Genomic DNA, 27,330 nt, shown 5'->3' with positions numbered 1-27,330 from the left:
TGAAGTTTCTATGGGAATTACTATAAGAAAAGTGTATTTTTGTCCTCATCGTTCTAGCCCTGCACCATAATGATTTACGGAAAAGTTGTCCATCAGAGCCCCCTCTGCGTGGGCCTTTTACGTGCAAATTTCCCAGCTACAACTTTGTTCAAAACCACTTTTCAATTGAATGTCAAGAAAATTTGTTATTATTTAATTTCCAAGTTGATAACTTGCTGGTAGGATTAATCGGCTGTTTTCAAGGCAACACTGCATCTTGCCCTTATGACATAATAGCCTCGATTTTTTGTTCTATTATTCCAATGTTGTGTGCTGAGTAGTAAATGCACCATGTCAGAAGAACAACATCTTCCTAATCAATTAATAACTAACTATCCTAACGTTCAATTTTTCAATTCCCACATAAACTTCAAAGGGCCAAGTGCAGTATGAGTTCGCATCCTAATGATTAGAGATGAACTAGCCTAAGGCTAAAAATCTCTTTAATAAAGAATTAAAAAAATTAAAAAACATCCTAATGAGATCAAATTTTGTGAGAATGATCAGGAGCTGATTTGAAGTCGTTTGAACTTGGTGTAGCTAAATATTTTGAACCATGAAAATTCCATGCGCATGGATCGGTAACAAATAACCCCGCCGGTAATTGGTTCGTAATCGTTTAACTCATCTTCCGTTTGAAATACTTCTATAAAACCACAATCTCTCAACCCTCAAAAACTGAATATCAACTGATTGAAATCAATCAGTTGTACCAGCAACACGAGAATGTGACAAGGACTACAACAGTTCTCTGCTGTTTTTTTTTATCACCCACCAGCCACTTTTAGCATGCACGCAGGACGTAGGTACGCTGCCGATCTCCCTGGAGCTCGCCGAGCTTAGCTCATGAGACACAGCACATGTGACACGAATGAGGCATGTAGGAACAAAAAAGAAACGCGAAATAATACGTCTCGAAATGTACCAGGCACCTATGATCTTATAGAAAGCGTGTCTCTATTACGCGGGATGGATGCACGTGTACATTAACTCTGGTTTTAAGTAATTTTGTTACCCAAACGATGAATATCGGCTCCGCAAAGCTACGGCAAATGAGCCTGGAAAAATAAACACATTAAAGAAAAACAATAGAATCTATTGTATTTTATTGATATTTGACTGTAATTTTATGGTTATTTTTATCCGGGAATACCACTGCCGGCCAGTTTGGGTTGGATTGAATACACACACACAAACTGTAAGTGTCGATTGGCACATATAAATTACCGAAAGTTATGAAATGTTACGTGAAATGTAATGAAAACAGTTAGAAGCCGAGAGCGAAATCTAAAAGCAACTGTTGGGTCAATGCTGACTTTGATATTTATTTTGACAGTTACAGGATAACGGCAGCTATAGGATGATTTGAAACAGAATAAATAACTAATGGGTATAAGGGTTACCAAACAATTTGTGAAAACAGATCTGAAAATTCAATGGGTGTCGGTTGTCGGTTTTACCCGGATTTTCCCTATAGCTTGTAATTTTTTATTTAGTAAGTTTTCTAATTGCTTGCATCTTTCAATTGTGAACGAAATAATGAGCTTCTGTCAGCACGCATCCCTAATAAACGGGGACCATACACGAACAATATCTCAGATAGTGCGACCATACCGCATTGACTTAAGGATATATTCCGCACTTTTTATAGTTATGTTCTATGCGGGATGTTGGTTGACAGAAGAACTTCGTCTGAAGACTGATTATTTATTGAGATATGATTACAAACACACTTGAAGACTGATTCCTGGACCAAGATAAGGAAAGCTTTCTTCGATTTATCAAGCTCTGCGTTAAAATGATTCCGATTCAAGCTATACCGGATTCATGGGAGTATACTGTACCAGTTGATTTATTTTCAGTTGCTATACATTGAGTGTGAATATGCCCATCACTACTCATTTCCCACAATAAGAGATAATATTCTTCATACACATAAAGCTTCTTCACAAAAATTGTACTCACTTGGTAATGGACCGGCTATTCCCGGAATCAGTCCGAAGTTATTGTCTCATGATACCTGTAATATGTTGATATGACTTCGATCGGCCCTGAAAGAAGATAAAAAATTGTTTCCCACCTGAAGATATTTGCACTTAGTGAACCCAGTACAACGGGAAATTGCTGCGAGAATGATTTTAGAGCAGAGCAGAAACCAAATCAAGTGAAATGAAACAACCGATCTATTTTGTATCATAATCACTTATTTATTTAGTTTTACCATTCTGTAAAGTTGTATTTTAGTGTTTCCTTCAGTTAACACTAGAATGCTGCTTAACGCTATGTCCTTGCAGTGGGGACCAGTTGTATCGCTAGGTTTATGGATAGGAGTGTGTGCTATGCGTGTTTGGGTATGGGTGTATTCGCTGCTGTCATTTTTCTCCATGTTTCCGTATATCGTCCTGCTTGTTTTTTTTTTCTCGGTATATTGTGTTTCTACTTACGCTTTACATTCATTTAAAGTATTTCCTTATTTGTTTTTCATTAAAGGCTATTAGTGGTTTCTGTTTTTATTTACTGTTTGTTCTTAGTTGTTTTAAATGTTGTTTTCGGTTTTTCTTTTAAGTTTTATTGGTTTGATCACTAGTCCCTAGGGCTACTATTGGTTTTCTTCGATCATAGCTGTGTGTTGTATAAGTTTGTCTTGTAATAACTGCATCCAGCAGGGCTGGCATTTTTTTCGCACTCAGGTTTTTTGCTACTTAGGTAAGAGTTTTTCAATCTCTGCTTGTAAATGTTTGTATTTTCATTTTTCGGGGATGGTGTTTGTCAGTAACTGTCATTTCTATGTTTCTTGTTTTGTAACATGTGTTTCGTATAGATTTGCTTAAATTTTACTTTTTTTTTCCTTTCTTTGAATACATACCGGAAACTAAAACGGCAACTAATACTATTTAATTTTTACCACTTTTACTTCTTCTTCCAAAATTCATTTTTTTTACAAGATTGGCTGTACTGATAATTAGTAAATTTTTATGTTTTTCTTTTCTTTTTTCTTTCCCCTTGATTAGACTGTGAGTGATACTTAAGACCTTTTGTTTGATTATAGTATGGTGATAATAATGACCATAATGTTTATAATAAATAATAATTTTCTAATACGAGAATCTGCTTAGCACAATATTGCAACGAATGAAATGAAAACCAGCTTTTATTTTTATAATCGCATCTGTATTATTTCACAATCTTCGAAAACTTTCATGAAACTGAAACTGGAAACGTGGACATAATTTTGAATTGAATCCAATACATTTACTTTTTATTTTCATTTATTTTTCTTTTTTGACTATATTTATTAACGTACGGTTAGGTGTCTACATTGGTTTACTTTCAACTTGAACGTACAACGAAAATCGGTTTCAAGAGATGGAATGTGCCCTTGCAAGCGGTGTGTGTATGTATGTGTGTGTGTGTGTGTTTATTTCGAATATTAAAATCAAGCTAAACGAAAGTTTAGTATACGATACAGTGTGCAGACTTAACTTTGGATCAGGATCAGTTGAGAAAGGGTGGAGGCGCATTCAGTTATGCATTTTTCTATCTCAAATCGGCAGCGTGAAAAGGGGAATTGATGTTTCCGGATCTCATTCTAGGGGAATATCGAAGGCCAACATATCCAATAATTCTTAATTTGCTAACCACAGAGATCTCTTTAAATTAAAGAGAAAAATAAACTCCATCCACTTCAGCCAGCGTACGAGTAACCGCGGACCTGAGCTAATTAAAAAAATGAAAGCATTTTCCACTTGATATAATCACGCGCCGACTTAGCAAAAATCCAAGAATGAGGAGGAAAGCATTAACAAATCATTGGAAAATGGGAACCCATTTCAAGCGAAGCAGTCAGCTGAAGGAAATAAAAAACGGAACATCAACTAGAGTTCAACTATATACTAAGATAGGTTCGCCCGAAGAGTATCAAATAAGTTTTAGCTTAATGATAAGACTTCCGTTCATTCTCTCTCCGCCTTCAACCACTCTTCTTCTCGATATTTGTGTTTTTTTTTTCACTTCTTTCATTAAATCATGCCTCAACTTCCTACTAAAATCTAACCGTTCGAAGGGAAAAAAGCGTATTCCCTTCATATCAAGCAATTCTTCTCAATTAAAGTTTATCCCTTGTCTATCTCTTCCCCAATCAGGTTGTCCCTGTGTGTGTGTGTATCTGTAGGCAATTAGCCGCAATTTTCTTTTATTCTTGCCTCTCTCGTCTCCATTCACCCACCCAGTCTCTTCCTAGGGTTTAGCTCACGTGCTTTTCCACTTACAATCAGTTAAGCATAATTTGTACATAGTGTTTTCAGTTACGGCGCATTGTTGTTGTTAATGTTGATGATGTTTACCACCCACCCTCTCCTGCCTTCTCAGCCCCCTCTTCAACTGTTTTAGACTTACCTAGATCCGATGTAGTACCTGTTCCATGCCCCTGGTTGGAAGTCCTAGGAAGCGCACACTGTCCGACGTTAATTATGTTAACTGATTTTGATTTGTGATTCGTTCTTTCTCTGTCTGCTCAGACGCGCCGGCCCCGGTCTTCTGGTTTAATTGTAATTAGAAAAGTTTTCCCGCTTCCTGCACAGCTCTACTCCACCTTTGCTTTCTTGGCATCCGGAACTCCATCGGCCGAACTTTCTTCGTCATCTTCCTCTCCGTCCTCCTCGTCGTCTTCGTCCTCCTCGTCCTCCTCTTCATCGTCGTATGTGGTTGACCTCTTTGCACTACTCTGCGAATCACTATCATTTACCTCGTCGCTGTTGTTGTTCCGAATGCTGGCCGTCGTGGTGCTGGGCTTCTCCAGACTATCCTCCGATTTGGTACACTCGTCCAAGCTATCGGTGTATTTGTTGTCTTTGGAGGATTCATCCGAGGTGGCCTTACCGAGCTCGGTTTCCAGGTTGCTCTCGTCGGACGGTTCCTCAATGGTATTGTTTTCGGACGACGGTAACGAGGCACCATTCGTGGCGGTGGTTGTCTTGGTGGCGGCAGTAATCGTTGACGTTGGATTTCGAGAGTAGCTGTTTTTACTGCCCTCCGTTGCGGCAGGCATGTCGTCCAACAACTCAGGTTGCAGTTCCCTCGCAACATAGTGCGTCCATAGGGCAAGTTCTACGTTGTGCGGGGACCACTTCTTTTGAATATTGGGCACATCGCCACTATCTTCGTCATTGCTACCATCTGCGTTTGAACTACTCACCGGCCCGTGCACTTCTTCGTTCAACCGGTCCGTAGTGGCTTGGATGTGCTGGACAAAGTTCATGTACTCGCGGGTGGTGTAGTCGATGCCTTCAATCTCCGGGATTGCCATTAGACACTCATCTGCCATGAACGGGGCAGATTCGGGGGCGGCTGCAGCCAATACTGCCGAAGCCATCGTAGTTCCGACGCCCTTCAGATTCGACAGTGCCGTGATGGCTTGCTCCAAGTTGGGAAGTTTTTTGAATGCTCTCTTGGTTTCTGCCATCACGGCCCGTGGTGTGTTGACTTTGATCAGGTAGGACAACTGCGGGAAGAACTTGCCGCGTGTTTGCTTCCATTTCATGGTCTGAACCAGCTCTTCGTGCACCAGGAACCGTTCCTTGCCGCGCTTTTTGATCAACTGTGGAAGCTTATTTTGATACCAATCGTCTAGCCGGATAAGGTCTTCTGGTTTTTTGCATTTATTTTGAGCTTTCAGTTTGAGAACCTGTGGATACATAGCCAGGACGAAGTCGAACTGGTTCGAACTGCCGTTGACGAAGAACGATGCCGTGTCTTTGACGGAGGTCATTGTGATAGGTTGGCTGGTTGAGGATTTCCTCTCTAGTTGTAATTTATAGTACGGATTGAACGGGTCTTGTCGGGAACATTCGATTCTGAATACGATTGAGATCGATAACTGTAAGAGAAGGTTTTTTTTTTTGTAAGATCATTGTATATATTCAAACTATGAGTGACCATTCGACGAAACGAAACAGAACGGAGATTTTTATTTATTATTTAGTTTTTATTTAAATTAAAAAAACTACTATCACAGTGGTGACTACCAGGATCTTCTAAAGGAAATAGTTGAATGGATGTTTAGTTACTACCGTCAGCGGGAAGAACGGTATCCGGAGGTCCATCAACTAAGTGTAATGCCAAAAAATATAGTTTTTTCGTCTTTGCTGTGATAGTTAATTAATAACTGTGTGCGAAATTGTGCCGCGGAAAAAATGTTCCTATGCTTGCTCCGTATTGATTCTTAGTTGGATAAGTAATGTATATATCATAAGAAATGTCCTTGAGATCAAAAATGCATGTAACTCATTCGAGGAGATTTTCGGCCCGCAATTTTTTCTTTTCGTTTCGTGTCTGCCATTCAACATCGCGTTAGAAGGTGTGATCAGAAGAGCAGGGATAGACACGAGTGGCACAATTTTCAGGAAGCGCATCCAGCTTCTTAGCTTCACCGATGGCATCGACATCATGGCACGGAACTTTGAGACGATGGCGGAAACGTATATCAGATCAGCCTTCAGTCTGATAGGCGGATTGGACTTGCCATCAACGGATCAAAGACAAAATACATGAAAGGAAAAGGTTCTAGCGAAGACAATGTTAGTCTCTGTGGAGTGTATACATAACTGAATGTATTACCGTTCGTTATTGCATAATGCATGGAAGAACCCCTCGTTGAACAGTCAGACGAATGAACAGATTCATCCTCTTGCAGCTTAGAGCAACCGTAACGGTCGTTGTCATTTGCGCGACTATTTTAACAGCGCACAGCGCTCTCATTTTAGTTTAGTCACTCTTCTCCACACCGGTCGCTGCTATCGCGGTTATCAATTTACTCGCCGTAGTCCGTACCGGTAGTGAGCATTTTGACAATTCTACGAATAGCAACCTTTCTCCCGCGCTGCTATCGCGCTGCTATCGCGCTGCTAAATTTGGTAACGCGCTTCTCACCGAGAAGCCGACTGCTATTTTAGTTACTCGTATGGCAACCCCCGATACGGTAGCTGCGCTATGATGAGGGCTGCTAAAATGAGTTTAGCAGCGTACCGTTACGGTTGCTCTTAGCAACACGAAAGCAGTGAGCACTGTGTTCGAGTCCTCCTTCGGTCGCTGGTTGTTGAGTTACCTACTGTGTGATTACTGCACCGTGGTGGGTGATTCTCACCCGGAGCAATAAGTTCCCACAATGGCGATCCTGCCAGTTAAATTGAATACAAATTGAGCATTCTGGATAATGTTGCTGTGAGAATCACTCAACACGTTAGCAGCTAAAAAGCTTTTTGAAAGTGAAAATTAAGAAATACGGTTGCAAGGAACAAACGAAAACTAAGTTAGAGCCATTTTGTTTTCATGGAAGGAACCGAACGCTAAAATGTGTTGAGGTGAGATGAAGTTGCGATGTTTGAGTTTTGCTGACATCAGTGGACGTGATAGTTAACTGAATAACGCCCTTAATTCTACCAGTATATAAACAGATCGACTCTGTTTTAGGTAACAGATGGTGTGACTATTTATTTTAGTTTTTTATTAATAAAAATAGGCTTCAGACCGGACTTGAATCATGAACCTTGCGATAGTCAGATCTGTGCATTATCCATCACTCTATCTGTGCTACAGTAAAAGCTTCTTCCTATCTCAAGGATTATGTTAGACTAGTAGAGCAGGAGAAGGTGGCAGTGCGCGCATCTACTGAACCAAATCGTCACAGCAGTACATTGTAAGAATCAAGCACCTACACACTTAGAAATACCTAATTTTACACGTGACGGAATTCATCTTTGACATAAAAGAAGAGACGTAAACCATCATGTCATGTAAAATTAAATGCACCGAGACTGAAAAGTTCGTTTGATTAAGCTGAATTTTCCACCTATTATGACTCAATTTTAGGTAAAAATTGACGCTCATATATGTCAGTCTCAGAGCACCTAAATTTACATGATTTTTTTTAAGTGTGTAGTTTGAACTAAACAGATAACTGTCAATGAAGGATTGCGAACATAGACTTCTATATCATCCCACTTTATTTACACGTCTCCGAAAACTATCTGAAGTTAGCGAGTTCATTTTTTTTTTAGAAGGAGTGGGATGTGGGATACACTCTACGCCCCGTCAAATACGCATTGCAACATACCCCTCGGCTAACTGTCAATTTACGTTTACGTGGCGAAGCTTTGTTATCGACATGAAATTATTCATTTCTTAATGAAAGCAGCAGCATCAGGAGGAACAGTTGGTAAAAAATGTAAAGATGTCCTGCAAAAAAACCAAGACATATGGCACGGAACATTTTCTAATTGTCAATTCTATTGAGGTTCTAACCAGCAGCAGCCCAAGCACGGCCCCACAAATTGATTGCAAATGTTGCCCTTAGAGTTGAAACTATTGCCACCGACTGGATTCTACTGCACCCATGGACACGTGCCCATTCGTTTCTTCCTGCAGCGAGAGGGCCAATGTCCGTGATTTAGTTTGCGGTCTTTTTCAGATATCACTCCGAAAGCTCATTGGCTGCGGTCGAATTAGCACCATGGGACACTAGGCGGAAAGTTTAAGATCTTCATCACGAGATTTCTGATCGGTTTTTCCTGCTATTTTCTCGGCAGTGGATAAGTATGAAAGACACTGGAAAATGCGCGAGAATTTCAATCAAGGACAGAGATGAAGATGGTGATAGCTCCTCCAACCTGTCATATTTAAGCAAAGATGCGTTAGGAAGCTGTTCGGGTGATGAAGGATCATACGCAGAACACGAGCTTCCAGCGGGGACCGCGAATGCACGCCCTCCAAAAGACAAAGGAAATATGTGCGTTGTAGTGAACACTGCTGCGATCGAATCTTTGGATGCCAATTCGGAAAAAAACGAATGCTATTGACGAGTGCACGGATGGATTTGAGTTCACTCACTCGACAAAAAGTGACACAACAGCGGGGCCCTGTTTACTAAAAATGAACACATGTGTTCATTTTTAGTAAACAGGGCCCCGCTGTTGTGTCACTTTTTGTCGAGTGAGTGAACTCAAATTCATCTGTGCACTCGTCAATTTGTAGCGGAACAACGACCACGAGTGTAAAGGCCACCGACACGAGTGCTAGACTGGACGTGTTGCAAAAAGCACTAGTCGATTTGACGCAAGGCTGAAGTGAACTGACCTCCAATGTGATACCTGTGTCAAGCTTTCCCATCAGATTTGATAACATTCCACCTTTTCGTACACAGAAAAAAATTCTGAATATTAACTATCGCATAGAATCTCCCTTCGTTTAACTTTGAGTTATACTTGGCATAAACAACGAAATCGTTTAAAAGCTTGCATACAATATTGCTAATTTATACGATATTGCGCTAAAATTTACACAAAATATCGCGTAAATTTATGCCAAGTCTAGCGTTAATTTTATGTGCGCTATATCTCATAGAAATGTACATAAATTTTTCGAACGGTGTAAGACAGATAAAACAACATGTATGAGGGAGGCATTTACCAGGTATTTGGAGAAGTTCAGGATAGCGATCTCCTTAAATGGCATCACATACTCCGCACAACAGGCTCAGTTGCAACGCAGTCCTGCGTTCTAGCTATTCTCTGACCTAGACTGCTACAGACAAATGGTAGGAAATATCTCCAGCTGTTTCCGAGCAACGACAGACGTTACTGCGGAACATGACAAGTTCACTGCCATGACGCAGGGCCGTGGAGAGTCCACTGTGACGTTCCGCGAAAGATTAGTGTCACAAGTTCGGCTCTGTAAATACAGTGAGGAGAATCAAGTCCGCTTAGTCAGATCCCAACTACTGAAAGAGATGTTAAACAAGGAGTTGGCGAGAGCGGCCCGAATGTTCAATTACGATACTGAGTTTGTGGTTCAGTCGGCTATCCGTTGCGAGGCCTTCGAAGAGGAGACAAGCTCGAGTGGAGGTGGCGTGCTAGCTGTTGAACTCTTAAATCACCGACAAACCGGAAAGCGTATCCACCAGACCAATAAACAGCAGTGGGACACAGCCATTTGCGTAGTGTTCAGCACTCTATTGTCTCCAAAGGTCCGGTTGCTAAGCGCTAGGAAGACAAAAAAACGGTTCTGGGCGAAGTTTGTACAGACCGGGTAAACGAAACCGATGTTCGCGTTGTGATCGTCCCGCTTACATTGGGAGACAGTGGCCGGAATTGAATAAAAACTGTCGCCGGTGTGGTAAGCTCGGACATTAAGAGGCGTCTTGTCATCAGAAGACGGTGGTTAACCAGCTGCAGGAAGATTTGATAGTGCGCTGGGACGGCCACTTGGAAAAGGAATCTGTCGCTACGTAAGTTCCCACAGCCTCCCACTCCGAGTTCAGACTGACGGTGACGAAATCGAGGTGTTCGAGGGGTTCGCGTCTTTGGGCTCACTGGTGACTGCCAAAAATGATACAAGCAGAGAAATTCAAAGACGTATTATGGCAGGGATTCGGGCCTACTTTGAACCAGGCTTGCTAAAACTCCTCAAACTCACTATAGGAATTTTAAACAGAATTTGTCCTGCGAGTTTAGCCAGCCCTTACCTCGAGTGAGTGGCGACAGGAATATGGAAGAAGTAAACAAAAACTCCTCGAGAGAGAGGGAGAGTGAACTTCAGCGAGAGGATGATTTGACGTGAGGTGCGCATTTCGAGACTCCGGATGACTTTTTTGTTCGACGCAAGAAGCTTAGAGTTCACCCAGGGAGAGAGTAAGAGCGAGTGATAGAACATGAATGGCAGTTATGAGGCATAACATCTCTGATCACGCCTTCTCTCGGAAGGGAAGTTAAGCCGTTGGTCCCCGGTTCATGAGTTGATGGGTCAATAGGTAGGGTCAAAGTGTGGGAGCTGCCTCCCTGGCGTCGGTAGCATTGGTGCTTAGCACGGAAAACAATATCGACGGAAAACCAATCAAGGAAAAAAATGAATGGCAGTAAACCTCACTCTAATTTTATCCCCCTACGCTCACAAGCTCTGAAGCTCAGTGGAATGATTTGGCAGTAGACATTCTACTCTTCAGAAAAATGCTACGCTTGGCTCATTTCAAACTCGAGAGTGAGGCTCCATCAAGCCTGCTTTGGACTCCGGTGGACGCTCTGGTCGAATAAAATTTGCCGCCGCATGAAGTTGACTATCTACAAGACGCGGATTAGACCGGTGGTCCTCTACGGCCACGAGACCTGGACTATGCCCGTTGGTGTTTTCGAATGGAAGGTGTTGCGTACCATCTACGGTGGAGTGCAGATGGATGACGGAACGTGGAGGAGGCGAATAAACCACGAATTGCACTACCTGCTGGGACAACCATCCATCGTCCACATTGCAAAAATTGAGCGACTACGGTGGGCTGAGCACGTCCTTAGAATGCCGCACGACGACCCGGTGAAAATGGTTCTCGAAAGCGACCCAACATAAACAAGAAGAAGAGGCGAACAGCGGGCAAGGTGGATTGACCAAGTAGAAGGCGACCTGCGGACTTTTCGCAGACTACGAGGCTGGCAAAGTGTGGCCATGGATTGAGTAGCGTGGAGACGACTTCTCCGGATAGCAGAGGACGACTAGGCCTTAGCCTGATTGGTAAGGTAAGTATGGATGACTTTCAAAATGGAGGATTCAAGATGGCAGGTCTTTTATAAAAAGATCAATTCGATTTTGTTGCATAGTGATGGTAATCTGCTGTTGCAATGAAAATTTCAATTTCAAAATGGCGGCTTTGGCAATCAGATCTGAAGTGATCTGAAATGATGATTCATTTTTAAAATGGTGGATTCAAGATGGTGGAGGATTTTCAAGATGGCCGGTCTTTTAAAAAATGATCATTCCAGAAGAGAGAGGAGAGGGGATACCAATGAAATCGAATTTTCCGGGTATAATTCGGTTTTCGAGAAGCATTCAAGAGAATGATGAGGAGAATCCAAATGATTTTTAAAATTATTAGTATCAGAGTTCCTAGACAAAGTTGAGCAGAAGTTCAATATTTGTGAGTTGCACTGAAATTATAATGTGAATTTTAAATAGAATTATAAAAAAACTTTCGAAAATTTTTGGGATTATCTTAAAAAATCGAAAATAATTTCAAGGACAATTTTAAGAAATCATAAAAACAAAGCTGCGTGATATAAGGATTTTTTGTTGATTGTTAAATGGTTAGTTCATTTCCAATAATTATGATTAATGAATAATGATTCATCTCCATAAAAATCATGATTGGTGATAACCAAGATTAATTTTAAAATGTGAAAAAATTTCGAACACCTTCTTCTTCTTTGTCGCATGTCAGGCTTGTTGATTATCGCAGATTAGCTTTTGCGTGCTCTCAATTTAGTGTTCTAGATGCACTTCCACAATTATTAGTTGAGAGCTTTTGATGCCTGTACCGTTTTTGCATTAAAATAATTGTGTGGCAAGTACAAACATATACTATATGCCCAGGGAAATTTTTCAACCCGTAAAATTCCTAGGGGGTCGAACCCAGTCACCTCCAGCATGGTCTTGCTTTGCAGCTGCGTCTTTACCGACTGAGCTAAGGGAGCATTATCACTAGGATTGCTCAATAGCACTTGTCAGTGAAACAACAACTGTTGTTTTATAGAAGGCATCTACACCAAGAAAGAGAAATGTCCTTTAAGTAATTCACTTAAATCTCTCAATCTACGTCAAAGCTGATTCACTCAATATGTTGTCCTTCAGACCTTTTGTTCCATCGATTATTTCCGTTTTGTTTTTGCATTCCACTAAAATCAAATCAACCTTTTCTTCAGTTCAACCATTTTGTCCTATAAACCCGCTAAATGTGATGGAACTTTTCGAAAGAAGGAAATTTCCCTACTGGGTTTTGTCTGTTGTCCGTTGTCAAAAGTTGTGTCTGTGCTATCTCTGGATGGCAATTGTCTCTTAACACAAGTGGTAAAACTATAAAAATGACATGGTCAGACCGGTAAAATACCTGACTCATCCTACTCAACACACAAAACAAACTCAGCACCAACAACTCAAACTTCCAACAAGCCACAATTGACAAACACACCATTATTGCATTGCGTGTCCCTGGCACCTTCATTAACCTCTGAATCATACCTCATACCTTTCAAAAAACTTTGCAAACTCATACAGTAGAACAGGAAAACTACCCTCGCACTTCCGAACATATACGGTTCTGTCTGTTTCATCACAAAACTATGAGTACCGTAATCCGGGGGCAAATTGATCACCTAATAAGGTAAATGTAAAAATAAATTTCTACATTAAACGAAATTAATTAATTAATGGAATTACATCAGTAGCTATGAGTCTATCGTTAGTCATGCATGTGTTACCATATGTTTTGTTTATTTTTGTGAAATTTTTGTAATCTCTAATTTATAAATATCGACATGGGGTGAAAGTTATCAACCCGTGAAATTACTTTCGAGTAAATTTCAAATTCATGTTCTTATAAAATTTGGGAATCCTTGCTAAAATCCTTGTGCGAAGTGTATTTACATTAGCATTGGGCGATTTTGAATCGAATTCCGAAAAATCTATTATTTTTGATCTATTTTTTGAATCGATCTCAAGCATACTAAAAATCGACTGGATCGATCTTTTTCTTTCGATTTTTGTTCAGATTAAAAAAAAATGAACAGTGCATTCGCATTTGAATGATCTCGGAATAAAAACGATTGGATTTCAAAATAGCAAAATAGCGTTCCGAAAATTCTGAAATATAATTAAATAAAGGGTGTCCACAGTTAAATTGCATCACTTTCGAAATGCTGTAACATTTTGCCGATTGGGTTAATTTGAATGAAATGTTGGGTGAGATGGCGCCAGCGTGTATTGTATACACTGCGTGAGTTTCATTGCGAAATTTCTAGTAGTTTTGAAAATGGTGTCGAAGGAACACCGCATGCGCGAGAAAATTTTACACACTCACCTCAACAACTCACATCTTTTGCACCGAGCCATCGGAAAGATGTTGGAAATTCAACATTCTACTGTTTCTCGTTTTGGACAACGTTTAACTGTCGATCGAAAGCAGTGAATGCAAGAAAAAGTGTTCTGTACTGCGTTGAAGATCACAAGCAAGTAGCTGCTGCCTTCAAACGTAAACCCAACTATTCCGTTTGGGATGTCGCGAAAAAACTACACCTGACAAAAATGTTCCTGCCAAGAAACGAGCAGGACTACGTTATTTCAAGGTTCAGAAAGCACCAAACCGCAATGAACGACAGAATAGGACAGCTAGGCAGGGCAAGTAAGCTGTACATACAAATGTTGACAAAACCACACTGCTGTATCATGGACATAAAAGCGGACTTCAAACAAATTCCGGGAAACCAGTATGTGACTGCGAAAGACAAGTTCGATGATTCAGAATCCCTCAGGAAACAGCAAGTGTCGAAGTTCCCCAAGAAATTCGTGATTTGGCAAGCGATTTGTTCGTGCGGAAAACGGAGCAAGCCTTTCGTTACTACACTACGTACTACAACCGTAAATGGCCAAGCCTAAATGAATGAGTGCCTGATGAAACGACTGCTCCCGTTTCTCAAATCACACGACGTTCCTACAATTTTTTGGCCGGATCTAGCCTCTTGTCACTACTGCAGGGATGACGAATGGTGTCAATTTTGTGCCGAAGGATCTCAATCCCCAAACACTTAGCTGAGCTATAATGAAGCACGAACTCCGTAAGCATCGTAAAGTTGTCACTAAGGAGCAAGAAATGTTGAAATCATGGTTGAAAGCAGAATAAAAATTTCGATTCAACCGTTGTACAAAATCTTATGGGTGTAATTAAGAAGAAAGTTCGAGCGTTTGGGTTTTGTGAAGAAATAAAGATACGTCAACAAAGTTTATATTTAGTATTACATTCCCTGCAAATTTCATGACAATCGGTTGAGAGACTTATTTTTGACGAGTTCTTCTAAGGGATGCAATTTAACTGTGGACACCCTTTATTTGTCAGTCTAAAAACGACAGTCTCCACCTGAGAGACTACAAATAGGAAGCCATAATTTTCAATCAATTTCTGGCCTCTACATGTCATCCCTCTTTCCAATATATCCAATCCATATTGCACGATATTTTACAAGTCAACTCAAGGTGCTTGTCACTAGGGAGTCAGTGTAAACTGCCAAGCGGGAGCCAAACATTCAGAAGCAACAAATGCAGTTACTGTTCTTATCTATCATGATGCATTGTACACAGCAAAAACAAAATATTTTGATATCACATCAAAGTGGATGCACTTCAATCGTGTCGAAAATATGGTTTAATATTACTTGCCAAAAAGGACAAAATTATCATTAATACAGTGCATGAACTGACATTACGCTGCTTTTACTACATTTGTTTATTTTTGTGACCATAAAAATTACATGAGATTTTCGACCTCCGATCCTCTTGGATGTAATAATAAAATTTTATTTTTTGCTGTGTAATCTCATAAAAATTATTTATACTTTTCCATAACACATTCTTAATTTTAAGCTCAAAGATAAAAACCAGCAGGCTAAGTGAACAAAGTTAAAAAACCAGCATAGTTTTAATGATTCAGCTGAGTTTTCAATTACAGTACAACCACAGACAAACAGACGTAACTCTTTGAAAAAGTTTTTCTTGAAAACATAGTACCTCAAAACATAGGACCTCAGTAACGACATCTCTCGGGCTTCTCGCGTAAAACAAGCTTGCTCGTTAACTCGCAAACAATATTGCATAAAAGTTCTATATAATGTATAGAAACGTCAAAGTCATCCGATGCCAGCGCTGCGGCGAGTAGTTCGCGGAACTTATTATATTCAAATCAACCGTTAAATGCGTGAACGAAGATACACAATGAAGTGTTACGTCTGTTTGTCTGTGGTATAACATACTTTGACGAAACATGTATGAAAACTAACTTCGATAGAGTCATGGGGGCTTGAGCACTCCAGAACTTTTGGTGGGAATCAACTGAGAAAGAGCAATTTTAAACTTGAGAAAATTTTCAAGCAGTTTTCCATTGCCTTGCAAAATTAAATCGATATACTCCGCTATACCCAGGTTTATACTTTTAGTTTCTGTTCATAAAATACCCATATTGATGAGTATATAAACTGGAAATCACCCAATTGGAAATCTTTACGTAAGACTCTAAAATGACGAAAATAATTTGGCCCCAACATTTCATTAACATTTCAAAACATCCAGTAGAGTTTTTGGCAGTTTGCATATAGCTGGAAGTCGCCATCGTTCATTTTAGAAAACTGTTATCTTGGATTTCAAAATGGCGTCAACCATCACCTCCTGGCCTCTACATGTCATGTAATATTTGCATCATTTTACCGCCATTTTGAACAACAAAATGAATCGATTTTGAGTGGATTAAATCGGTGATTCGATTATTTTCAGAAAAAAACAAAAAATAGATCGATTCATTGAGATCGTTTATTTTGACAAGATCACCCTATGTAAATATGTATTCGTGCACAGTAGCGCCTCAATGTAGGCAATTTCTTTTCAAATCACAGAAAACAAATGATTTATCAATATTGAATAATTCACAGCTATTGACACTTAGTTTAGTGAACCAATACTACTCTCAAGTTAAAGACAACAATCGTTGCAACCCTATGACCGTTTTTTAATGCTGTTATTTAATCCTTTTGAACGTCATCAGTTAAATAAAATTGAAAATTAAGCTGTAAAATCAACTTTTTTGGTATGAGAAACTCGTCAAAGCAATCATTGGTGTCTCGTAATGAAATGCTATAAAATTTCTCTTGATATCTGTCACTTCCAATTTTCAACGTGTCAACTAAAAATACAACCCATTATGGTCAATTTCCCCCTGGTGATCAATTTACCCCCAGACTACGGTATATGGAAGCAACTCCTGCCATATAAATTCTACCCACCAATCTCGGTTTTATTGCTCCTCGGGAGCCAACTTTCGGTCAGCAATGTTTTTCCACCTTCGGATAAAAAGAGGGATTAACTTTCTGATTGTCTGCCTCATCCCATAGTCACCCTCAACCTGCCTAGCGCAGAGGTTGTGGCAGTCGTTGTGAACAGGGTATTCGAAAAGTTAAGGACGAATTCACTACAATGAAACATACAACGGTACCTTCTGTAGTAGTTGCAACTATACTCACATGTGCCCAAATGTAATCAAACTTTCCAACACATCATTGATGGTAAAGTTCGATAGGAGTGAGTCACTCGTAAGGTAGAAACAGCCGAGGGTGGTGATTGATAGTGCGTGTGAGTGCCGGCTGAGCCCTAGCCCGGTTACGGCTAATTGAGTCTTAAAGATATTGTTATACGATGAACTGATGCGGCGTCCAGATTTAGGTTTATTGGCAAAATTGGATAAAAGTCCATAACTGGGGAGCCTAAGCTCAAATGTAATTGGGCACAGTTAATTAATTTCAAAGGACATTTTTTCTGCTTTCTCTACCATGGCAGAAGTTAGCACTTACGGATTATTACGTCCGTTGACGAAAAATGGGGTTTCAAGTTTCTGAGTATGAGAGTGGGGAGAATTCTTTGTGTCCATCAGAAAGTAACAGTTTAGTAAACAATGTTTTCCATTAAGATTCGGCAACTATGGTAGGTAGATAACCATTCGGTAGGACAGACAAGAAAAAGTAAAACAACATTTTGTCACGAAACGTGCGGGGGTGATTTATGGAGCCTTTTTACCCGGTAGGATCGAAGCTGGAAAAAAGGGTGAAATGTTCAGTACGCCCCAGTCCAGCAAAAGGCCGAAAAGGAACGTAAGGATTATAACGTAATCTGCTGCGAGGGAGTGGCTGATCGAAACCGGAAGAGACACACGCAAAATTTACGATCGATTTAAAGAAGTCGATGAACCTTGCCTTACTTGAGGGGAGTCGATATTTGGAGAATTCCAAAACTAATGTTCTCCATCGGACAATATGACGATGTCACACCTTTCACATCTGATAACGATCTAATCATCCCACCGAGCAGCTTTCCGCATATTTCCATCACTATCGTTCCCAAGATTGGAAACACAAATGTTTCATCCCACACCGAATGGTTGGCATACCGTCCTAACTAATGGGGTCGAGAAAAGTCGCGACAGCATAAATTTTCCAAGCTCACCCCGATCAACACCCCCCCTCCAAAAGAGGAGTGCTGCTCTATCATGAAATAAAGCAATAGCACAACCCCAACAGGCACCAGAGTGCAGCTGCAATATTCGTCGCGGTGCAAGACCCTTCGTACTCAGGAGTTGGAACAACAAGTTGGTGAGCAAGCAGATCCTTGCTGTCAGGACCGATAAAATATATAGAGTTTTATGCTGCCATCAGGGCACAAGACGACGACGATGAAGAGAGAGGGACCTCCACGCCAGGAACTCTAAAACTGTCGCATTATGCAATCATGCCATTAATATTAAGTAGCTGCTTCAGCGAGGTTGAGCAGATTTTCCTGAGGCTGTTTCGGAAAACTATGCGACGATTTTAGCTTGAATGCACACACTCATCGAAACGGGCACGGATTATCTACGCCCGGCTATTGGGTATGGGATTTTCCGGGACATTCCATCGGCTTCCAACTTTCCGGAAGTGATAGTGGCTTATAAATTAAATATGTGTGGGAAGGAAGTAAGGAGGGATTTTTCTTATGAAACGCGCGAAGAAAAGATTCTCCCAAGAAAGAGAAAGTTTTCAACTCAATCTCGATGATGTACGGCTTACAAGTTGTGCATCAGCAATCCGGCCTCCATCCAGGACCCCCGAGGGCAATTTATATGAGACCTGATGGATGTTTGCTCCCGGTTATTGCAGCTGTTATAACGTGTCGTCCTATGGCTGTTATCTGCCATAAAAAAAAACACGATGAAGAGTGGCCACGCGAGCTCCCCACAATAATCATCATCATTTATAATGGCAATCTAATGCGGGTCTATAGGCTTTACGTCTGCTTTAACGATGGAAAATCCAGACACTTGACCTGTTGCCATAAACATGATTCCCCAGAAGAATCTATCACGGATCTTCTGCTGAGCAGCATACATCGAGATATTCGTTTTTCAATGTTCCCTACCAAAAAAAGACAATCGCTCGGGTAGCAGAGAAAAAATCAATTCTGCCAAAGTGCCATTTAGCGCCAAAGGACACCATCAGTATTTTCCATTACCGGCTCCGATTCAATCAGCATCAAATTGTGCATGAACGGGATGGAGTGGTTGGGTGGGAGCCGTTTACTGATTGAACAGTGAAAAGGGCCCGCCTCGAGAGAGTGAGATTGCCATGTGGTAGATGTCAATTGGGATGGATTGTCACATGCCATGATTGACATACCACGCGCATCGCTTAGTATCGCGGACTTTGGGGATGCGATGTTGTGCCTACGTATGTCAAATGAGCTGATTGACAAGAATCTCTGCATGAAGGCCGGTTTTTCCATCGTCGGGAACTATGTACTGATTGGAGGTTTTTAGTTTTATTGAAGCCTTTGTAGTAATTCAACCATTTTAAGCGTAAGAAGAGTAAAGACTCAAAATTCAGGGGCTAGGAAGCGTTTCAGAAATATCGCAGCCTTTCTTAATTTATGGGTCAGCTGCCCAAAGATATGTCAGAGAAGTTCAGACAAATTGGTCATGTGTTTGTACAAATTTTTGTTTTGTTTTAATCTTAGTTATTTGCTGTCGGTATCTTAGTTTCGATCTAAGGCTGAGCAGATATAAATAATATTGATTTTATTGATATTATTAGAACTATTTATCGATACGATAATCGATATCTTTTGACCCGATATCGATAAAACATCTACCTCATATCGATATTTTGGGAAAGAGAAGATAACATTAACAAACGACACTTTTTGCTGGAGTTTAAAGTAAGGATAGCAAACTTTGAACATGAAAACGTGATTATACAAAAACACTTTGACATTTCAATATTTTTATCGAGCTTTTTTTAGATGTTTATTGTGAATCATTCAAGTTACAAAAACGAACGATGATCCTTATTGGTGGCATGAATCCAATGAAAAATGCAGAAGCATTTGGTCACATCATGGCAATTCAATCTGAACAATGCATTAGGTCCTAAGTAACATGGACAGATTTTCTTGGTCGACTTCCTTTTTACATCCTCACAGCCATTCTAAGACATTCCCAGCTAATTTTGGCACACAGATCGATAAAAGAAGCTTTTATCTAGCATCTAATACGACAAACTCAACAAGAAAAGTTGACGAAGAGAATTGATCATTGTTAATTAGGACCTAATACAATGTTCAGCTTTAATTGTGTGTTATGGGCAGTAATCCACAGTTTTACCTAAATTCGGTCATTTTGGAGGTTATAATTTATTTCAAAATGGCGTCTTTGCACGAAAAAGTTACTTCTGATCGAAATGACGCCTGCGACAAAGTTGTATTTTCTCACCAAAACACTTCGCTGAGCAAACTTTATATACCAGGTTTTTCATCATATGAAATACAGGCACTACAAAAGACGGCTAGACTTGAGGGACACTTGAATTATTTGTGAAGTAGTCCGATTGGTTTGATCCGAATTGTGTACATAGTTCCCGATTGTTAAGATTTAAACACTGAGGTAAAAGTAAGCACGACTGTCTTCAGAAAACTAAAAAAAAAGTTGTTCCAATCGAGCAAGACAGTGCATTTTGACAGTTCAATTGGAACAGTTTTTGGCAGACATTCAAATTTTAACCAGAGAGCTTTATTAGGTATAGGGTGTCCCAGAATGTCTAAGCACGATTTAAAAAAGCGATAACGTAACTCTGATTACAGAAAATTCGATTTTTAGTTTGTATTCATGTTCTCTATAGTCAAATCCAACCAACCACCGGCCACCAGTGGCGCTGTTGTCCTAGCGGTGGTAAACAATGTAAAACATCTGTCAAACGTGACTCATATAAGAACTTTCACTTTTTAATTTGGATATTCGCCTTGTTTTGTACGTTTTTGGTGATCAAAAGGTTTGTAAAATTGTAGGAAAAGTAGCATTCTTCAAAATGCTTCAATGATATAACTGCTTGTAATCAAGAAAATGGTTGATTTTTTTAAACGTTAAGCTTCGTTTAACATTTTCATTGCTTTTGCAAGATTGTTGCATTATCCCGGGATGAAACGAGAACAAATTTCAACTTTTTCGGGTTCCGAAGTCGGGAGCAACAAATTCGCGCAGTGGAGAAAGGTTGCCACTGTTTACAGGGACAGATCGAATATGCTCCATCATTTGGTTGAAGTAGACTTTATTGAATATAAATTCCAAAGTTTGTTGTCGTGGGGTATTTTGAGATTAATTTCAAGTGGCCACTCCCGGGATAGGAACTTTGCAGCAAAAACCCATTCTACTGGTGTAGCCCAGGCCGCTAGTCCTTCCCGTATAGGTCACACGGGGTCCCAACATAATCCAGTATATCCAGCACACGTGGACGTCAATTTCGGGATGGGAATATGCAGTCATACAAAACATAACCTAAATAATATCGGTGCATTAGAACACGCATTTTCATTAACTTTCAATCACAGTGCAATGAAAATTCACATAACATTGCATTATTCGACAAATTTCCTACATGTATCATTCATAAAAATGATCGTTTCTCATTATTTTGATTTTTTTTATCATTCAAGCTCTGGAATTTGAACCGGCTGTCATAAATTTATCCGCCACTGGTGACGCACAAATTTCACTTGGATTCTACTATAGTAGGGTAGGGAACTACTTCTGCCTAATCGCCCATTTTGGGCCTATCGATCAGAAAACTTCAAATAAATCCATGATTTCAGAGTTAACAAGTCAATAGTGCGTTTGGTGCGATACTTTAGATAATAAGCTACCGACCGAAGTCGATGAGAACGCGTGATATGAAGGTTTGCACCCATTATTCGCAAAAACAAGAGAAGCCGAATCAATTTTTATCTTCATCCGATAGGCCTAAGTGAATTCATTGACGTTTCAATGGCGTTAGGCCGAGTTTAGGATCCGTAGGCCGAGTTTGGCGTCAAGAAGCAGTGTTAGACTTTTGACAATATCTCAACGATTGGTTTCTCTTTATCAAATCTTTTTCCGGAAAGATAAATAAATTTGGAAGCCATCAGTAATAATAACATTCCGTTTGGTGTTAAACTGCGCTAGATAGAGAAAGATTAAGTGCAGGTTGTGCTTAATAGGCCGGAAATGGGGTAGTTAACCCTATTATCTTATAGTTAAACGCAGAAAATCCGAGATCCGATCAGTCGTAAGCCAAGGAGCGGATTTTTGATTCCACGCTATTCATTAGCTTCAGCACAGATGCCTTTCCAACAATTTTGAATACGGTTTGATGGTTTGTTTTTCACTCCGCTTTGGCTTCTTCTGCTTCTTATACTGCCGTTATAAGGATTTTCATAGAATATGGGACAGTTATGCGTATAACAGCAGTATACGTCTTTAGACCCATTTTTGCCTTGGCCCGCTGGACGTTACTCTTCGGAGATCCCATTTTTTAGCCATGTCATGACCATACTTCCGAATCGCGTTTTCATCGGCTCCGATGCTTACACCTTAAATTTGCCTATTTAACTCAGAGAAATGGAAGACATTGGACGCCATGTTGAATTAATGATGTATAGACAAAATACAATCCTTCGTAAAATCCTTCCTTTTGCTTTTTTCTACACCGTGTTGTTGAAATGAGAGCTGGGAATCCGGGTACTCCGTCGCACACATAACGGATAACCTAAACTTCCTCGTCCTCTTCCTCACCCACGAATTTTGACTGTTCTGCCAAGTTTGTTGTAGCTCCCGTTCGTTGGTCCCGGGTTCGTTGCTGTCCATTTTCTCTCATGGAACACGGACACGCTAACATGAAACAACCCATTAATGAGTAAATAAAGACCTATTTTGAATAAAAGTAGCTTAATTCATTATTGAGTAAATTTGTTTACCCATTAATGAACATCTGTTACCGATTAAGGAGTAACAGTTATACACTCAGGTGTTTTTTTACACGGGGGATACGTACCGTGTAAAAAAAACCGTGTAAAAAAAAACCTATGAGATTTTGATTTTTCACATTTAAAAAATCGGATGTTGATGCCATTTGTTATTATAGCATGCTATGGTCCATATAGACATATTTTAAAAATTTCTGTATTTACACCAAAAATTGTGATTTTTTTTTAAAGTATGCCATTTGATTACCTATAGCTTGAAACGGATAAATCACATCAATCAAGTCGATAGATTGTATCGTTGTCGAGAAATCGTTAAAAACGTACCGTGTAAATCGTGAAAAACCGTGCAAAAATAACCGTGTAAAAATAACCGTGTAAAAATAACCGTGTAAAAATAACCGTGTAAAAATAACCGTGTAAAAATAACCGTGTAAAAAAAACCGCGTAAAAAAAACCGTGTAAAAAAGACTTCAGTGTATTATATTGAAGAAAAGTGCAAAACTATTCTTTTTTACCCATTAATGGGTGCTTTCAAGCTAGCGTGGAGATTTAGAGAAAGGCAAAAAGCGAGAGGGGTGACTTATAGTCGGTATATTCATAGTCGCTAGTTTAGATTTATCAAAAAGCGGAACTAATTCAATATATTGTAGACCAACAATTGAAAAGATACTATCAACTTTTCTAAACAAAACGTTGATTATTCTATTCTTTTAATTAGCGTAGGCGAGTCTTGAGTCACGAGAAAAGGGGCTCCGAAGTTTTGTTCGAAATAACTGATGTGCTATTTTTTGTTGTTGGTTGTGATTTGCTCGATTGGTTGCGCTATTTGACAGCTCAACTGGTTCCCGAGATTCTATCCGCCAGACTATGAATATAGCGACTATAGGGTGACTCTATCAACGATGCAGGAAAGATTTTTTACTGTGGTTAGCACGCTGAGTAGATAGAAAGAAGATTGATGACGATTCTGAAGATTTCCTGCAAAAAGATGATGCACGATACAAGTAGATGCGAGAAATGAAGGAAGATTTTTCATAGATTGATTCACTAGTGTGAGATTTTTCAAGCATCTAGAATTGCGATTTAGATATAAGACCCCCCCCCCCCTCGGTAAAACAAACTAGGTTTGCTTTTGAGTACACTGATCTATTGCCCAGCTGACAATCATGATGTCTCGAGATACGAGGTGCTCTGACTTGCAAGCCCAAAACAAACAGTAGTTTTTAAACTTTATGAAGAGCCCCTAATTTGTTCCCGAATTTTGCGCGTCATTGTGACCAATGTATTCTCAGACACTCAAGATAATACCAAAGCAGCACATTTGTCACTGAACAGTTGTGGTAAGATATGTATGTAAATTATTTCAATCACAATCAAGCTGCAGCAACTTTTATGATGGACGTGTGCTGCTTGGGTAGGCATATCTTGTACTTAACTTTTATTGAAATCATGCGTCTTGACTCATAACAGATTTTAAACACTGCCCAGGGGACATAATATCCGGATATGGTCAATGCGACTTTGGGTGCATCAAACAGCTGCAAATGATCATATCTTTGAATTTTTATGTGTATATGATACCTTTCATAGTTGTTGCACCCACTTGTCGGCCTAATGACCCATTCGGCCTAATGGCACTCAGTCCAATGGCATTCACCTTAATTATGCCGAATTTTAAAATTCTCGTGTAATGGAAATGTTTGATAGTATAAATAAAAATCAGTGGCGACATCCGATGGCAAAATCTCTACTGTCGACATAGGAAATTCAAGTGTGGTATGTACAATATCACCAACCGACCACTATAGATGAACAGTAAATATGCTATCTTTTTGATTTAAAACAGTTCATCATGATCATAGAACCGAAACATCCCAGTTGGTTCCATTTAGACTGGTTTCCCCGGTTCCCAAATCAAGTGTTATACATTTTGACAGCACCTTGAAGGCACAAAATAATCACATTTGTTTGGGAATCTTATTAGAATAGTTGTTACACTCGCACTAAAAGCTCTTATTCCATGTTTCTAATCAGATCGGGCAAGCTACTTCAACGCCGATTTGTTTTCGCATAAAACCCATCGGTATTCGTACAGCAGGCAACACTGCCTGCATTCATTGAAATACATTCCCCCTGGTGCTGGTATAACAGTTTGACGTCACGTAGAGCACCGCACACACAGCTGAAATAGAGGCAAACCGTGTTTTCTGCTTTATTCGCCACACCGTGAGCCATCATTTTTGCAGCAAAACTTCGATGCTACAAACACTTGCCATATCGTCGTCGTCGTCGGTTGGACGGTCGGTCCGTCGCACATACACTTGGAACCGGTCGGGAACCTAAATGAAAGTGTCGAATATATGGTGTAGGTACAGCATGGTGCCGTTGCCGTCGTCGTTGAAAATGTCTGTCGAACACCGACTGAGGAACCTGGCATCCGTTGTATCGATTCCTTGCCAGCAAACAAAGTCGTTCGGACCGGGGACCGACGGTAATAAAAACATGCTTATGGCAGATACCCTGCCTTCAAAGTTTTAATGTTCTTCCCGGGCGGTGCGTACCCGGCGAGGAATGGAGGATATGATAAGGATTTATGGCCCTGTACTCCTGCACGAGTCATTGGTTTTTAATGACAGCTATACATGGAGCTCAGAGCAGAATATCTCGTTTCGTTTCGTTTCGTTTCGAATGGTACCCTGGGAAGGAATAATATTCTTATCACCGATATAATCTATCCGTACCTTTGAGAGAAATTCTGCAAGCGCTGCCGGCAAAAGTTGACTTTCTGATTAGATTTTCATCATTTCTGTGTCACATCTGTCAGTCTGTTCGATCGATCCAATTGTTTAAAACTGATGCTTGCTGGAAGGCTTCCCGAGCAGATTCACTTGTCACTTGTCAAAATCACTCTAGCAAGATGAAACTGTTTTTTTTTTTATGTTCTTGCTTTACGTTTGCAACATTTATTGAAAACTGTCAGCGGTTTTGAAGATTTCCAACTTGCTGCTGCGCGTCACTCACAGTCGAGTGTCAATTAGTTTTTGTTTTCACTTTATTTTCGCTGCGACAACTTTACTCGTCCTATCTGAAAGTTTATCGTATTATAACGGTGAAGTGTTGTTTTTTATCGCTCTCGGAGAAACAGATTCAAAGTGGAAGACGATATTGCACCCTTTACACAAACCGGCTATCTGTCAATTTAGGAATGCCGTTCACCTAACAGTGTCGCGTGAGTGGTGAAAATTGATAATGGAAAACTATTCTTAATTTGAGAATTTCAAAAATGAAAATTGTAAACGTCCATGAATAATTTAAATCCCGTCAAAAATGTTGTATTCCCGACTTTCATTTGCCACAAAATTCGAAAGGTCAAATTTCAATGACGTTCTACGCGGCACGCCAACCGTAAGAAAAAGGTCTACAATTTTCGTTCCTCTATAAACACACTTGGCTGTGGTGAACAGTGTCACTAGAGATTTGCAACAGCCGGCATCCGGGGATGCACTGCCGTGCGTATCTGTCTCGCGGCAAAAAGATCCGATTTAGTCGTAACGAACAAAGTCCAGCTCCGAAATGTACATGATTAATGGGTGCTTCCGTCCATATTGTAATGGCGTTGAAAATGGCAGCCTTTTTCACCAATTCAAGTCACACTACGGCACGTTAAACTTGCGAGACGAGCGAATACCAATTTGATCAATCGTTCAACTTCACTTGACGTTTGCGGCCAAGAGGTCGCTGCTCTAGCACGAGATTCTGCACTTTAGAATAAGGTTCCTTGCACCTTGTAGCACGTATTTCAATTTTGACTTCACCCAGTGAGCACATCGAACGCGACTGCGGCTGCCATTCGAACGCAGACTTCACAGACATATACACACAAAATCCCTTCGACAAGCAAAGAGAGATCGGAGATACGACACTAAAATTGGAATTTTACTTTTAAATACTCAAATTTACACACTTTCACGAGTGAAATATACCGTTTTGTAGCCACAGGCTCTATTTTAGATCCAAAATGGCACAATATCGTCATTTCCACGTACTTTTCCTTCCATTTCCGATAGAAGAGAACGCCTCACCATTATAATTATAAGAAATTTAGTCATATCCAAGAAAATCGATTATCAGGAACACTGACGAATTTTCACTCATTTCTTACACTTCAAGCCACTTTTCCAACCGTCTACCAGTGAAATCCGATAGAAAATATAGTCCAGCTATAGAATTTCCGACACTTTCCGACCAAATTTGCAATATTCCAACATAAATTGTTTCAACAAAACTGATTCACAATTTTTCTATGTTTGAAAGTGTATGCGGAGAGACGTCAAAACTGTACTACTCAGTTCGCTTCAACCCGCACTGCTGCTGCTGCTAATGCTTCGACATCGCTCTGCTTGGTAT

The 27,330-nt window shown here is 40.1% G+C and overlaps 1 protein-coding gene and 1 long non-coding RNA gene across 9 annotated transcripts in view; both read right to left on the bottom strand.

Moving 5' to 3' along the window:
• LOC135712341 (uncharacterized) overlaps window positions 1-27,330 on the bottom strand; it is a 282,237-nt gene that overhangs the window by 122,854 nt on the left and 132,053 nt on the right. Inside the window, exon 4 of the long non-coding RNA XR_010518590.1 lies at window positions 2,005-2,090. This is a non-coding gene — a long non-coding RNA (uncharacterized LOC135712341). The remainder of the gene's footprint in view (window positions 1-2,004; window positions 2,091-27,330) is intronic.
• On the bottom strand, window positions 2,446-27,301 carry LOC135712334 (PHD finger protein 14-like). 8 transcript variants are annotated; one of them, XM_065235309.1, is made up of 3 exons: window positions 26,970-27,301; window positions 25,665-26,008; window positions 2,446-5,914 (listed from the first exon to the last, which is right to left on the bottom strand). In XM_065235309.1, the coding sequence occupies exon 3, from the start codon at window positions 5,804-5,806 to the stop codon at window positions 4,622-4,624; it is 1,185 nt and encodes a 394-aa protein (XP_065091381.1). In that variant the 5' UTR covers window positions 5,807-5,914; window positions 25,665-26,008; window positions 26,970-27,301; the 3' UTR covers window positions 2,446-4,621. The 8 variants fall into 8 exon arrangements, with proteins under 8 accessions (XP_065091381.1, XP_065091379.1, XP_065091383.1 ...); XM_065235307.1 differs by having other exon boundaries at window positions 27,006-27,301; XM_065235311.1 differs by having other exon boundaries at window positions 27,086-27,301.

The sequence above is a fragment of the Ochlerotatus camptorhynchus genome, unplaced genomic scaffold (genome assembly GCF_037179485.1).
Source record: "Ochlerotatus camptorhynchus isolate MF236.1 unplaced genomic scaffold, CSIRO-AGI_Acam_v1.1 ptg000471l, whole genome shotgun sequence".
Lineage (NCBI taxonomy): Eukaryota > Metazoa > Arthropoda > Insecta > Diptera > Culicidae > Ochlerotatus > Ochlerotatus camptorhynchus.
Note: the sequence above shows the minus strand (reverse complement) of the source record. Positions and strands in the feature narration are given on the sequence as shown.

Coding starts and splice junctions, on each gene's coding strand:
- LOC135712334 (XM_065235309.1), bottom strand. CDS start 5,806: ATGACCTCCGTCAAAGACACGGCATCGTTCTTCGTCAACGGCAGTTCG.